The 14,371-nt window shown below is 42.2% G+C and overlaps 1 protein-coding gene across 3 annotated transcripts in view; it reads left to right on the forward strand.

Annotated features, from left to right (window-relative positions):
- The window catches only part of LOC118505887, a 119,484-nt gene that overhangs the window by 47,087 nt on the left and 58,026 nt on the right, over positions 1-14,371 (forward strand). Inside the window, exon 3 of one of the 3 annotated variants that reach the window (XM_036042335.1) lies at positions 3,349-3,491. The exons of the other annotated variants lie outside the window; for them this stretch is intronic. Within the exon in view, the coding sequence (XP_035898228.1) occupies positions 3,349-3,437 (89 nt within the window). The 3' untranslated portion in view covers positions 3,438-3,491. Of the gene's footprint in view, positions 1-3,348; positions 3,492-14,371 lie in introns of those variants that run through there. 3 annotated transcript variants of the gene reach the window in all.

Consider the following 14,371-nt stretch of genomic DNA (forward strand, 5'->3'; position numbering starts at 1 on the left):
ATGAACTCCGATAAAACAGAGAGTCTTTCTCCGGTGGGCCCTTCGGTTTCGGTAGCAGCTTGTAGTAGTTTGGAGGGTGCCTTCCGATCCATATCGTGGTCTCACCATCGCATGTAAATTAATACGTTCGTCCGTCGCCCGAACCCGACAGGACCTTGGGTGCCTACTTCAGTTCCTATTTCTTCCCTTCATGAGGAAGCTTCTCATTAAGCAAAACAAGCTAACAAGCAGCATCGGAGTTCCAAAATAAAAACTTTCCCCTTACGCCTAAGCACACCCTTTTTCCCCGCAGCGGTCTAGTGTAGAGTCTTGTGCCGGGCTTAAAACAGAGTCGTAAAAATATCATTTACTTTATTACGGTGTGCGGAAGAAACGCGCCGGGAAGCGCAGGAAGCAATCAAACGTTACAAAATGGCAGCGGTCACGCATCGCAGCTCCGTTGCACGCACGCCAAACACACGCCCGGTTACGCCTCACGAACTCGTTCACCCACGGCATCGGACACGGCAAGAGTTAAGCGGAGAGTATCCCCGTAGAATCCCCGTAACTCCCCGAGGAACCCTTAAAGAGGTTACCACGTACATCGGCTTGATTGAATATCGCGTGCGGCTCTGCTTAAGGGTTATTCGCCAATCAGTTTTGAGAAATTGGTACAAAGTTATGCAACGCCAACGGTACCGCCGGTGGACACTGAAGTCAACAACCTTCGGGCTGTCACTTGTCGAGGAATGAGGAAGTCGCTGCCGGGCACGATGCATTTCATTTTCTTTCCCCCCCGCAGTTCGTGTACGATGACGTATAGTTGGAGTTTGTGTCTCAAAAATAGAACGCCAGCGTAATGTCGGGGAGGTTCGGTTGGGCGGTAACTCGATATCTTACGGTGGGTTCGGGAGACATGGAGAGCTGGAAGAATAACACCACACACACGCATAAAACTACTCACCAATACCGAATTACAGGGAGGAACTCTTGGAATGGGGGGACGAAATGGTGACAAGTACGTATTTAATAGCTGCTCTTACCGAAGGGGACCTCTGCGGGATAAACGTCAAGCCGAGAGAAAGACAAAAACAAAAACCTCCTCTCCAAGGGTAACCCACATGGGCAAGATGCACCAGGAACAGGCACCCAAACACGCTCAACCGTTTCCTTACCAGGCACGGACAATGGTCCATCATTTATCTCCCTCAAGAAAACCCCTCGAGAGATTTCGTCTTCGATGCTGGTTTTTTGAGATTTGGGTTCGGTTTTTTTTATTCTCGCTCACTAGACGATACCTCATTATGACCATCATCAGCCAACGACGGTACGGTGCGTATGTGTAGGTCCCATTAAAAAAGCGCATCCTCGGGCATAAACAACCGTGCTGCACGGGGGAAACCGAATGGATGGCGTGACCATGACAGCAGCACGCGACCAAACGCGGTAGCCGAGTAGGTCGCTGTGGTCGAACCGTCCCCGTCGAGTGGGAAAAAAAAGTGTCAAAGTCATCGGTTTGTCTTAATCTTGGGGGTGACGCGGAATAAATAGACACGGGTTGGCTTACCACGGGGAGTGTCACGTGGAAGATTTATTTTAAAACACACATTCGTCCACCGTGCACGATCGATAGGGTATGATGCTATATGGTGTGTGCTTATCAAGTAAATGCCGCCGGGAGAGTGAAGCACACGGAAACGGAACATGACAGGCGGTAAGGTAAAGGATGCCGCAAAAATGTTTGCCCTTAACCCGTCTAGCGGAAAGAAATCCTTTCCCCGTGATGCCTTATCACCGAGCAAATAGCTCAGTGAGGTAAACGGAGCCCACAGGACCTCACCAGAATTCTCACACGGCGCAAGGAGATTAGGATCTCCGAGGGAATCAGTTTCTGCAGGCGGATGACAACCCGGAATTGCTGTTTACCCGACGGAAATGTGTTTAGTTTCAAACAAATAGGCAAAATACGGCTGTGCTTACAGGAAACGCTTTAAATCTAGGAGGAATTTCTCTATGTGAATTTTTAAAACATTTCTATTTCACATTGTCCATCCGAAGCACAATAATTGGCGGACATTTATTGACACAGCAGTTTTCACACTCGGTTCCCATTTGGGACTTCATTGGGCGTTGTTTTTTTTTTTTGTTCAACATCCCTTCAACGTCCAGAACAATAACGCTCCAACTCTACAAGGTGGTCCGTGTTGTTCGTTTTGCAAACTTTTAAAGGCGGCGATGGTTTGACACACACGGCGGTGGCTTCATTTCACTGCAACAATGCAAATTTGGGCTTTGCTTGCACATTCGGGCACCAAACCTAAGGGGAATGGCATTCGAAATTAAACAATGCATCCACGAGCGTGTTGAAATGTCACCAGTTCTGAAGTGTCATGCTGCGAACAATCGACCGGGCAATCGGCTCGGGTTTGGTTGGTTTGGTTTGGTGAAATCAAAATATGTTAATCATCATCATGACATCGAGTGGACATGAAGCATGATTTTTTTTCAACGACCACACTGGGAGGAAACACAAGACATGCAAAACCGGGGAACGGTAATGTCAAGAGTCATTAGAATTTTTTAATTGCACAAAATTCCAGCATCGATTTGCTATTTGTTAGGACACGTTCGTTCGTTTTCTTTTTCACCATTGCCAAAATGATGAAAGCAGTTTGCCCAAAAACCGACGGAACGCTTCAGCACTCTCGAAGATCAAATAACATTTTAATGAAAACATTCGCCCCGACACAAATTGGAAATTCAATCAATGTGTTTTTCGCACGACGGATGCTTTGGGAGAACTTTTTGGCAGCAAGGGAAGAATTTGGGAAGCATATTTGCTCATGGGAAGCAGGGGCGAAGTGGATGGTGGTGACCATCGTAATACGCGATGCTCATTAACATTTTCGGGTGGGAAAAGGGGGGGGGGGGGGGTTGACAGTGGAGTGGTTCTGGGAAGAACGCTTTTCGTGTCGGATGACGTTGGCGAAACATCAGTTTCGGTACTAATCGAATGGAGAGTGTTACAGTGATGAGTGGTATTATAGTTCTGCATGAAATTATTCGTTGAAATGTGATACAAGGTACAAACAAGGTGAGCAAACACAAGACAAGACAACTGGCTTTTGCAGCTTATTTCTGTGAGGAAGCTTAAGGGATAATAAATTATTAAAAGGTGTATTTATTCGTCATGAAGTCAAAGCTCACACGTCAACCCTCATTTAAAAAGATCCTATTTAAAGGCTTATTATTCGCCGCTTGATTTTCCCTTTGAATCAACTACACCAAATGAACTTATTTGTCCTGTAAGTTGTTATCATTTATTAATTGTTTATTTGTTTATTTAATTAAAACTGAGGGACTTATTAGCCCTCCCAGAATTGTCGGAGAATTGGGGTGGTCCGGTGGCCAAGGCGACGGTCTTCACGCGGCAGGACCAGAGTTCAAATTCCGTTTAGATCGCCTCCCCGTACGCAGGGCTGACTACTTTACTACGGGTGAAATCAAATCACAGCAAGCCAGAAATGGCAGGCCGAGACCTCTCGAAGTTTGTAGTGCCAAGGAAGAAGAAGAAGAAGAATTGTCGGCGAAGAAAAATTTACGTTCAACATACATTTTTTAGAACGCACTACAGAAAGGATTTATCTTGGAACGTTTATTCGCTTCAACGTCTTTGCTGCAAACATTCTCGATTCAAACGCCTCACAGACCAAGCCTTGAAGAAGACACGTAGAGACGAATGGGTCATGCGAACCAAGGGAAGTCCGGGGCTCCGCGATTGATAGCATGTAATCCGCGATAATTTGTATGTAATAAATAGTGACGAAAAAAGCCAGTAAAGAGTATTTCTTCTATGTGAGCTATCGTATTATTCTGGAATATCAAGGAATAAAGGGTTGAAGACCCTCATACTCAAATAATAAGCACATAATTTCAGAAATAAAAGGTAAAAAATAAAAGAAAATGAAAATAGAAACAAAGAAACAATAAAAATAAAATAAACTAATAACTTCGTTTAAAGAGCTTCGGCTCTTACAATAAATATATTTAACTATTATTTACAATAATTTTACAAAACCGCATTAAATGGAAATGAAAAACTGATTTCATCTCATTTCGAATTAACACCCAGCATATTTTTCAACAAAAATATTTTCAAACTTCTCCTACACACATACTTATTTGACCATCAGTGTAAGCCAACAGTGTTACCCACCCACACTGGACAGAGGGTCAACAGCGCGACAAACAGTCGCCCAGCCACCACCATCCCAACTGGCAACTTCACGCACCCACCCAACCAGCACAGCCAGCCAGCCATTCGTCAATTCAACACATCGGTCATACATATTTTAATAGCCTTTATGTTTGCTGAATTATTGAACAAGACGAATTTTTAATTCACACGATGCTCGTGTACGAATCTGTCCCGTTTGTCCGAGTGTATGGCGTGAGAGCCGTGGGTCCGCCTAACGAATTTCCCATACCGTCCCACCAAGTACAAGTACGATGATGATGATGATGATGATGAGATTGATGGTGGTGGTTGATGATGTTGGTGATGCTGATGAAGAGCAGAGTTGTACGAGAGTTGTTTTCTTCAATTCCGGGAAAATGCTTTCATCTGGGTAGCAATCGATGCGCAAATAATTTGAGGAAAAATCGTTTTCTCTGTACTGCGTGTGCCATCATGAGGGTTGTAATGGACAGGCTTCAGGTTGAGTGTTGTAAAGCGAGAAGTTTTTTTTTGTTAGTCATTGAACAAGCTCTGAAGCAACTTACTTGGCAAAATATTTTATTTCTCTCCTTTCTTCCTTCTCACTTTTTGTAAACTATAATAAATATTAAAAACAATTTACTTAAACTTTTATTTAAACCTTTTAACAACGATTTGCATTCTTCTTAAAAATCAGTTTTTCTTATTTTTCCTCCTTTATGTTTCTCCTTCTACTTCTAACTAGCATATTTCCCTTTAATGTTCCTTGTTAAATTATTAACCCGACATCCTTTAACCTTCACCGTAATCAATATTCTTTCCGTTATCGAACAGCAGAACGACAGCCGGTTCAATCGCGTCGATAACGGTGACACATTTCGCCATCCCAAACAAAAGCGCCCTGCTCTTACCGAAGGGTCATCTTAAACACACCAACCTTTTCCACATATGGAAAAGCCATTCTTTCCAGCTTGGAACGAAAGAAAATCGATAGCAAAAATGCTTTATAAACAAAACAAAAAAAAAACGACGACGACGAAACGAACAGAATCCCAACGAAACCCAACCCTATCTGGCCGAAAAATAAGTCCAGTCCTCTCCAGGGACACTGTCTCCACCCGCTCGAAACAGTGTCTCACCCCTGTCACTAGCTACCCTTTCGCTTGAAAACTTTATCTTCCGCCTATATACCTACGCACCACCACAACGAGGAAACACCGGAATCTTTATGTTCTTTCCCGGAATCTACCATCATCGAGCACCCGGAACCCAGCACACCGGGAAATGGGACTGGCTTTTCCTACCACCCCACACGCTTGCTTGCTGGAGCCGACAAAAGGGGGTGAAGTAATAAATCTTACCCTTTTTTGCTACAAGGCTCCCACTCGCGGTGTTTCGGATACTCGGACGCGGACAAGTATGCGTGTGCGTTCGAAATCGGTCACATGTGTCCTTTCATCGGTGCGTGTGTGTTTGTGTGCGTACGGTCTAAAAGGGAGGCCAAACGATGTCCCAGCAAGCGAGGAAATAGAGCAGGAAAGGGATACCGAAGGTCCCGACCTGTGCTGAAGATAGGCCGCCACTAACGCAAAACGAAAATCGCATTAATCACATCCTGGAAAATATTATTGATTGCGAAAATGGTTTACGACGGATGGGACGACGCCGGACCGTTTGGTCGGTTGTAGTTGGGTGAGCTACAGGACGGGTTTGATGATTGACAGGAGAATCGTGCCGAGGGATGCTGTTTGAGGTGGGAGAGATGATGGGAAACGTCACATCGGGTATGGTTACGGAAGAATCCTTTTCCTATAACAGTGCTAGGGGATGTCGTAGCTGTGCAGGCATCTTCACACACAGACAGAGAGAGGCCTGTAAATAGGCAAACAAACTGGCGAAATTGGATATCTGTAGATAAAAGAACTCGTTTACTTATGTCTTATATTGTTTGTTTTGAAACTTTTCTACGGTTGTGAATCATTTTATCTTTTATATTCATTGAATATGTCTTTCTTCAGCATATATTTTAATTCTTTAATTTTTCCCCTATTTTTTTCGTTAGCTTGATTTTCAGCATTATTTGATTGATTTTGATTTTATCTGTCTTCTTGTTTTGTTTTTCTTTACGTTTACATTGACTATTTATTCTGTTTTTATATTTGTTTTTTTTTTTTCTGACATTAAGCAACAACAATATTCTTGATAAATCTCGTTTATTGCCAGCAGGTGTCAAAAACCATCTGCCAAACTAGATTTTTTTTTACCTTTTTCGTTTTATTTTTATTTTTTCTGTTTTTTTTAATGATTTGTCAACTTTATATAACTTAAATAGTTCTTCCTGTTCTTGAATTCTACCTGGGCGAGAGTTATGTTCCTGTTACTTTATCATATTTCTTAGTTTATCCTACTTTTAATTAAATTTTTTCCTTACCCTTGAATCTTCTGTTTCAGAATCTTCTGTTTCCGTTACTCAAATTCATTTCTTAATGTTTATGTTTCCATTTATCTGTTTCTGTGTTTTTTAGAATATGTATCACTCTATACATAAAGCCAGATTTGGTTATAATTTATTTTCCATTTGATCTTTTGAATTGAACCTGTATGCTTACTAAGCTTTCTTTCAATTCACTGAAGTTCGATATTTTTAGTTATAGCATTTAAGATTAAAATGAGTTTATAAAACTCTCCTTAAATATAATTGAATGTTTTATACGCTATTTTGTTTCATTATTTACTTCCCTGCACGTCTCGTTATCCTGCACCCCGTTTGAAGCTTCATTTAATAAAAACAAACAACCGCCACAGCATCCCATTTTCCGACCCGACCGACAAACGCACTGAGCAGAGCTGAGCAAGCGAAAAAAGTGAAATAACAACCCAAAATCCCTCCAAACCGGAAACCTGACTGACCAACCGTACTCACACACTCGCGCCGCTGAATGTAGTTCAATGCTCAACTTCCTTTCATTTCCCCCTTTCATTCCCTACTACCTCCCCCTCCTTCCCCACCCACTTCTTCATACCCCCGTTTGTCGATCGAAAATAAAGAAATAGACCATCAAAAGCGAAAGGATAAACAGGGTAAACCCCAAGCTGTGTGTGTGTGTGTGTGTGTGTGTGTGTGTGTGGGTGTGGGAGAGATGCGAAATTCGCAACTCATTCATCACGTACGTAACCCCTTGTGCGGCCATCGTTATGTGAGATGTGATGTGTGCCGAGTCTTCCGTTTTTATGACTTTCCTTTCTGATGCCACCCCGATGCCCATCCTGCTTCCTTTCCCCCTTCTTTTTCCTTACTGGCCCCTTGACAGTGTTATGTGAGCAGTTGTAACGTAACGTGCCAGAACCCATCAGCAGCGCAAAACCCCACATTATGTACACGTTATCCTTTATCCTTTCACCTCGGAAAATAGACAACATTCGAGGGCGGAAAGTGAAAGTGATCGGAGGATGCACACACTCACACACACACGTGTTTGGGTCCCCGTTTTTCCTTAGCGACGAGCGAAACTCTTCCGTGCCGTTCGTACCGTCCGAAGAAAGAAAATCGGAAAACGGACAAACCCCGGAACTGAACCCTTTTTATGGTTCTTACTGTCGGTTTCGTTTCGTTTCGGCATCGTCGGGCCGAAAAAAGCAAGCTAGAACGTAGTAGTCCTTGGAGGACACGAATCGTATCCGTGCCGGGTGAAAGTGAAATCCTTTCTGCATGTGTGTACTTCGATGTCGGTGTTGTCCATTGTCAGTGTCACCATCATTCATCCGGTTGGACATACACTCGCACACACCGCCCGGAAAAGGGTGGTGGACGGTGGGTGGAAGTGAAGAAGATAAACGAACCTGTCGAGCGCTCCGTCTTTTGTGACCCGTACGTGAGCGAGTGAGGCATCGTTAGGGGTTAGGTGATGAGAAAGATGGCCCGCCTCGTTCGCCCTCCGCGCCTACTGACATTGCGCGAGATTTTTACAACCCCTCGGCATAGGAAGATACATAAAAATACACACAACAATAAAAATAAACACACAAGCACACGCGCGCGCACGTGGTGGTAAGATGCTGTGTGCTGAGCATGTGTGAGACAAGTTGAAATTGGGACGAGCGAGTTGGAAGCAAAACCAACCCGGATGCGTAAGTGAGACAGAAAGCCGAAACTCCATTTAAACGTGCTAACCCCTTTTTCAAACACCAACACACAAATACACACCCTTTGTGCTACTCCATTACGCAAAGGCAAATAGAAGTAGCGAGAGGGAAAGGGTTCCCTCATTTGCTTTTCTTCTCAGCAACACCGTGCGCATCATGGTGAAGGTTGATTTTGATTTTTTTTCGAACGTGATATTCAAATGAGAGCGCACAGCGCTGAAAGCATTGAAAGAGGGGGTGCACGAAAATGGGGCGGAGTTCCATCACCCAAAAAGATAAGAAAGGGGTTTAACGTTTCGGTCGTGCTAGCGTGATTTTAAAGAGGCGCAAAGCGAAAGGGTTCTTCTTTTTATGGGTGGAGAACCAAACGAACGCCATTGAAGCGTATTAAAATGCTGTCTACGTGTGTGTGCGTTAGTACGTGTTTTTGTACGCAGCGGGATGCGCATATGGGAACTGCGTATGGGAAGGGGTTGAAGCTGTTTTTTTTTTTTCGGCAGTGTGTAACACCCCGTGTGCGTTAGTGTTTGCCAATTGGAAGGGCGTGCTTGGTTGGATGCGCTCGGGAAAGGGTTTTATAACGATAAAATGGCTTCCGTTTCATGGATGGAGAGATGCCTTTAAAAAGTAATGGAGAGCTTCTAATTCTTTTTTTCTTCTACTTATAAAGTTGTTTTAATGATTTCAAAGATGTTTAATTTAATATAGCAATACGACCAAATATAAGCAATGGATTAAAATAGCATTTTTTTTATTTGGCAGGATCAGCCTAGGCGCTTTACTAATAAATAAAATTAAAATATAAAATCATTAAAAGAGAAAAAAATGAATTTTATAAACATTATATAAAAGCCACCTTTGTGTAAGCTAACACATAAAAACGAAAAAAAAAATCCGAATAAACTATTTTAAAAACCCAAATTTAAAATACAAATACAGTGATGGACAATACATTTAGGCCAGTTTTGTATGCAATTTTCAAACTGCTGCTTTCGATTGTTAAACTAGGCAAAATCAATTCCCAATCTGGCAAGAAAATCCTAAAAAAATATATATAATTTATCAATATTGAAAATTCATAATGTTTTTTGGACTGTGTTAAAGCTTCATACAGTGAATTTTTTTAAATATTTTTTATAATAAAACTATTAACAGCACGATGAAAAGTAGCATCCACCGTGCTGTAAACGGCTTGACTATTTGAAATAATATAATACCTTCTAATCTTTCTAATAAAATCAATATCTAATCGTTAGCAATACATCCAAACCTTATATTAACCTTCTTATATTAAAATCGTTAAATCATTGAAGCAATTAAAAATAAAATAAAATATTAAAACTATTAAAATATCATAATTACGTAGTTCAACTATAGGCTAGAACATTCTTCTTATGTTCCAATATCAATCCTTATACCCTTATCATACTTTTACCCCAACAACGACAATCGACTAAACTCTCGTGAGCACTCATCATAAATTAGAATACAATCAATGAGCCTAAAGAGCTAAACAGAATGCCAATATCAATTTCACTACTACCCCCCACAAACTACCCAACAATGGACATCGGGTTTAGGTTAAATTGTTTCCTAACACTCGATTGCAAACACTACGATGCTGGTGCCGCTAACAAACCACAACGAATTCGTACCGGAAATGGCACCCGGAACAAGAGAAACCGATCCGAAGGCTGCTGCTGCTGCTGCTGGCTGATTAACACCCGGTTCCGGTGAATTATACCCACCGATGGACCGCGATTATCGGGCCCGGCTTGACCGTTTGACGGGATGAATAAGTGGTTTGTTCACAAATTAAAACACAACACGACCTTCTCGTGGCTATTTTTATTAATATCATAAAGCAAATGGCTCATGTCGTGCTGTCCAGTGCACACGCTCACGCACTCACTCGCCGCCCCCAGAATGTCGCGGCATTAGGGGGGTGAACACAGCAACGAGCCCTCGCTATATGGGAGCATTATCAAATTAAACACTACACGGTGTCGTAAATAATGATCTCGTTTGTTTTGCTGAAGCAGTGCTGCGGGCCCAGACCGATCGTATCGAGGAGCGTTTCGATTTGAATTTCATATCGGACTTGAGCGTTTGGGAAAATGAATTAAAATCAGTACAGCAGCCGGGTCATGCTTTATTGCGTGAGCGACATGCGACCAACCACCGCGCGGGCATGCAGCATACCTGTGGCAGAAGGTACGTTTCGGCCTTCTTCTGCTGGCCCACCTTCTGGTTTGATGGAAGAAGCGTGTACCTATTTCCAGCCGCGACCTAATCCGGCCACCGTTTGCGATGGCACGTTGCCCTGCCGAGGCACCTATTTTTGGGGGGCATGCATACGAAAAACGCTTCCTTTCGGAAAAGCTTCTTTTCTCACCACAGCTGACACCGATCCGATTAAGGATCCGTCGTTGCTGTTGTTGTTGCGCTTGAGTTTGCAACTATTTTGCGCCCGGCTCGGGAAAAGGTGCCTAAAAATAGAGCACGTGCACGGTTGGGAATGTATCGTCTCGCTCTGCAGGCTCGACAGCCTCTGACCATGTTTTACATCATAATTAGCACGCTGGATGCTATTTCATCTTCGGCGAGCTTTGCTCTCGCATTGATTCGGGAAGGTGTGAAACCATTTATCATGGGATTATGTAAGTGGGCCACCGGAGGACAAAAGACCAGACCGGAGAAGAGAAGAAGCAGGCAAAAAAGTTGGCGAATGTGAATGTAGCGCTGGCAGAATTAAAACACGGTGGTTGTTCGCGGGTGTTGAAATCATATCCGTTTGATAATGATGTTAAGTCGATGTCGGGCCGGTTCGTTCGCTCGTGCCGGTGCATAAGTTTTGGTCGTTATGGTGGACGGCAAAAATGGAAGAAAGGGTACAGTTGTGTGAAGGATATCCTTTTTGTAGTTTGCAATAAAGGTGTTGAATATCATACAGAATGAATTGAGAAATACGTGGTAATTTAGCAAATCTAGGTCACATGGACTTCAAGCTCAATTACGAACACCACGGAGAAATCGCTCTTAGAGGGCAGTTCAAGTAAAGGGAGCAGATTAAAAGGAGTAAAAGGAGTGATCCGTGTCTGGGTTTTAAATGTACTAAAACTGGGTAGGATGATCTATCCAGATAATTAAGAAGTCCAATTTTGTAGGCAGAGGCAACCAGATGCTCATCTCAAATCTTGTGAGATTCTTTTGAAGTACATTAGATCTTCAGTATTGAATTATAAGATTGCAAGTCCAAATCAAGACTTTCCTTACTTCCTCCTTGGCTCTAAAACCTCTCAACGTCTCGGCCTGTCATGTCTGGATTCCTGTGACTTGACTATAGGAGGCGGTCTGGATGAGATTTTTAAAGCTGCTGTCGCCTCAGTCACTGGATCGCCCAAAAAAAAAAAAACAAGTTTATAGAAATGCACATAAGTTGCAAACTCCATGAACAATCCATGAAGTGGTTTTGAACGAAAAAAAAAAACAAAGTAGATTGCGAGGAGTGTAAAAGTGAAGAAAATTTATTTCCTAAATACACCCTATGTAGGAAATTTGCTACTCATGCACTACTGACTGTAGTGAACCATAAAACTCAGTTCCTCTCAGGTGCTGGAGGTGTCATTCGAACAAGACCAGTAAGCGCGTGTATGATAGGAACAATACTTAAGGAAATGCTGGTCCTAAAACCTTCTTCAGATTTTGTTTAGTTGACTTTCCGAAAAAGTCTGGTTTTTTTTTCGCTCATTTGCCTGTATATTAATAGTCAGTTCAGCTATAAGGCGATCGGCCCTGGTCCTGCCGTGTTGAAACCGGTGAAGCTACTTCATCTATCATCAGACTCATACGCTCCAAGGACGACTTAAAACTAGCAATTTTCTACAAGATGACGATAAAACCGAAATGTAATAGGCTCAAACGAGTTGAACAATAACTCGTAACAGACTACCAGAGTGAGATTATTCTTACTCAGCTCACTATTCCGTTAGACTCGAATAATTTGCTGGGAGCTGAATGTAGGATTGCCTAAACGCGAAGGATGGACAAGCTAAAAAAGAACATTGGAAGACAAGGATTATCAAGGAGTCTCAAAGTGTTTGGCTCTGTAAGTGTTAGTAAGTTTCTATGAGTTGATCATTTAATTGACGCTTCACCTTTACGTTAGAGACGATGCAGGGCTGCATTTTTGTTATCTTGTTGACGGAATGTGAGATTGTGTGTTAATAGACATACAATGATTCAAACAGAAATCCACATACCTAAAAATAGAAGATTAGGACTTTGACAACGATTTTACTAGCCTAAGTCTGGAACATCAACATAATTTTATCACTTAACTCTTTATACAATTGTCTATTTATTACGGAGAAAAAACTAGATTGGTTTCAAAATGACCAAAAAGGACAGTTCCACCGAGTCCAACGGTTCCGATTATCCCAACAGTTCCGGCAATTCTGAAGATTCTGACAATTCGACCTTTTGGAACTAGTTTTGATTTTCTTGTAATCGTGCGGAATCAGTTCCAGGTTTTTTTTTTTTACAATTATACTCATCAACTACAGATACAGAAGCTTAAGTTGACTTTATATTCTTCCCTAGTCTTGATTTATATTGCACTGAGCTTTAAATGGTATATCTCGCTCACGGTTCGAAGGATTAGCTTGACTTCTCTGAAGCACTGTTACATTTTGAAGAGGAGCATGATTAAACGAAGGATTCGTTTGTGATATACTATCAGGATTACAGCAGAAAGGAAAAGACACTTAGATACGAATAATTGCACCCAGTTTTATGATCATAAGACGAATAATTATTGCATGAAATATAAATATCAAAATATTTCAGTTGATCCACGACATAGATCTATTGAGCATGCTAATATTGAGAAGGGTCACCAAATTTTCTCGAATAAATAGCAAATGGAATCATTTGTTTGACGTATTTTTTATAAGAAACTGTTCCTAAACCCTTCAACGCTCAAATATTCAAAATTATAATATAATCTGTTCACTAAAACTTTCCTATTTTTAAAGCCGTTTGGCATATTTTAGCGCGTTTTAAATATCGTTGCTCGTCGAATGATATCCTTTCCACAATTTCCATCACCTTTTTGAATGTTTGACCTGACCAAAAAAAATCAAGAGAAATGAAACCCACAACCCGGAAAGGACTTCCACCATCAAAACCTAAATCTCAACGGCCAGCACCGTTCAAACTTTCCATCTCGAGCGAAAGTGAAATCGAACGCTTGCTGCCCAACCTTCAAATATCGTTTCCTGCCATTTAAGCAGCGACGGAAAAACTTTCTGTTTCCAAACAAAAGTGAAATCCGGACAGCGCTGCTGCTGCGAAAGGAAATTGGCGCTCGGTTTACGTCGTTTGTGGTTTTTATTTGAGCGGAATCAAAACCCTGTGCGCCCTTTTGTGTGTCGAATCGGATCGTGATTTGGGTTTTATGGTGAGCCTTTCGCAATGGAAAGGATATTTGAACTGAGCTTTTTTTTCTCTCTTGTTGCTTAGGACAAATACTAAAAAAAAAGAATCAACAAATGGACAATACGCTTGCAGGACAGTTTTTGCTCACCCACAGCAGAAGAAAGCGAGAAGAAAGTTTGGTCCTGAAAGTGAAAGGTAGAATAAAGAGGCGGATGCAACTCACTTGCATAGGAGCTTGTGTGTCCTTTCGTACTGTGGGCAACACACGAACCGGACTGGCCGGCTCATGTTACGTGTGGTTTTATTTGTGGCGTATTCGATTACAAACGTTTCTGCTGCTGGAAGGATGCTGGATTTTTGTGAATGAATCGCTCCGGCGGATCGGTTTACTGCTGCTGGTGAGTTTCATCAATGAGACGAGATCCTGGCAGATTCCGGGAACTTCTGGACGCCTTCTGCAGAAAGGCTGTTGGGAACGATAATTAAATCTAAATGATCGGATAAACGTTCGAAGCGATGGGAATCGAGCGTCCTGAGAGGAGAGACGGCTTTAGTTTCTGAGGACACCGTACTCCCATCTCATGTTCAATTTCG

This window comes from Anopheles stephensi, chromosome 2 (assembly GCF_013141755.1).
Source record: "Anopheles stephensi strain Indian chromosome 2, UCI_ANSTEP_V1.0, whole genome shotgun sequence".
In the NCBI taxonomy this organism is placed as follows: domain Eukaryota; kingdom Metazoa; phylum Arthropoda; class Insecta; order Diptera; family Culicidae; genus Anopheles; species Anopheles stephensi.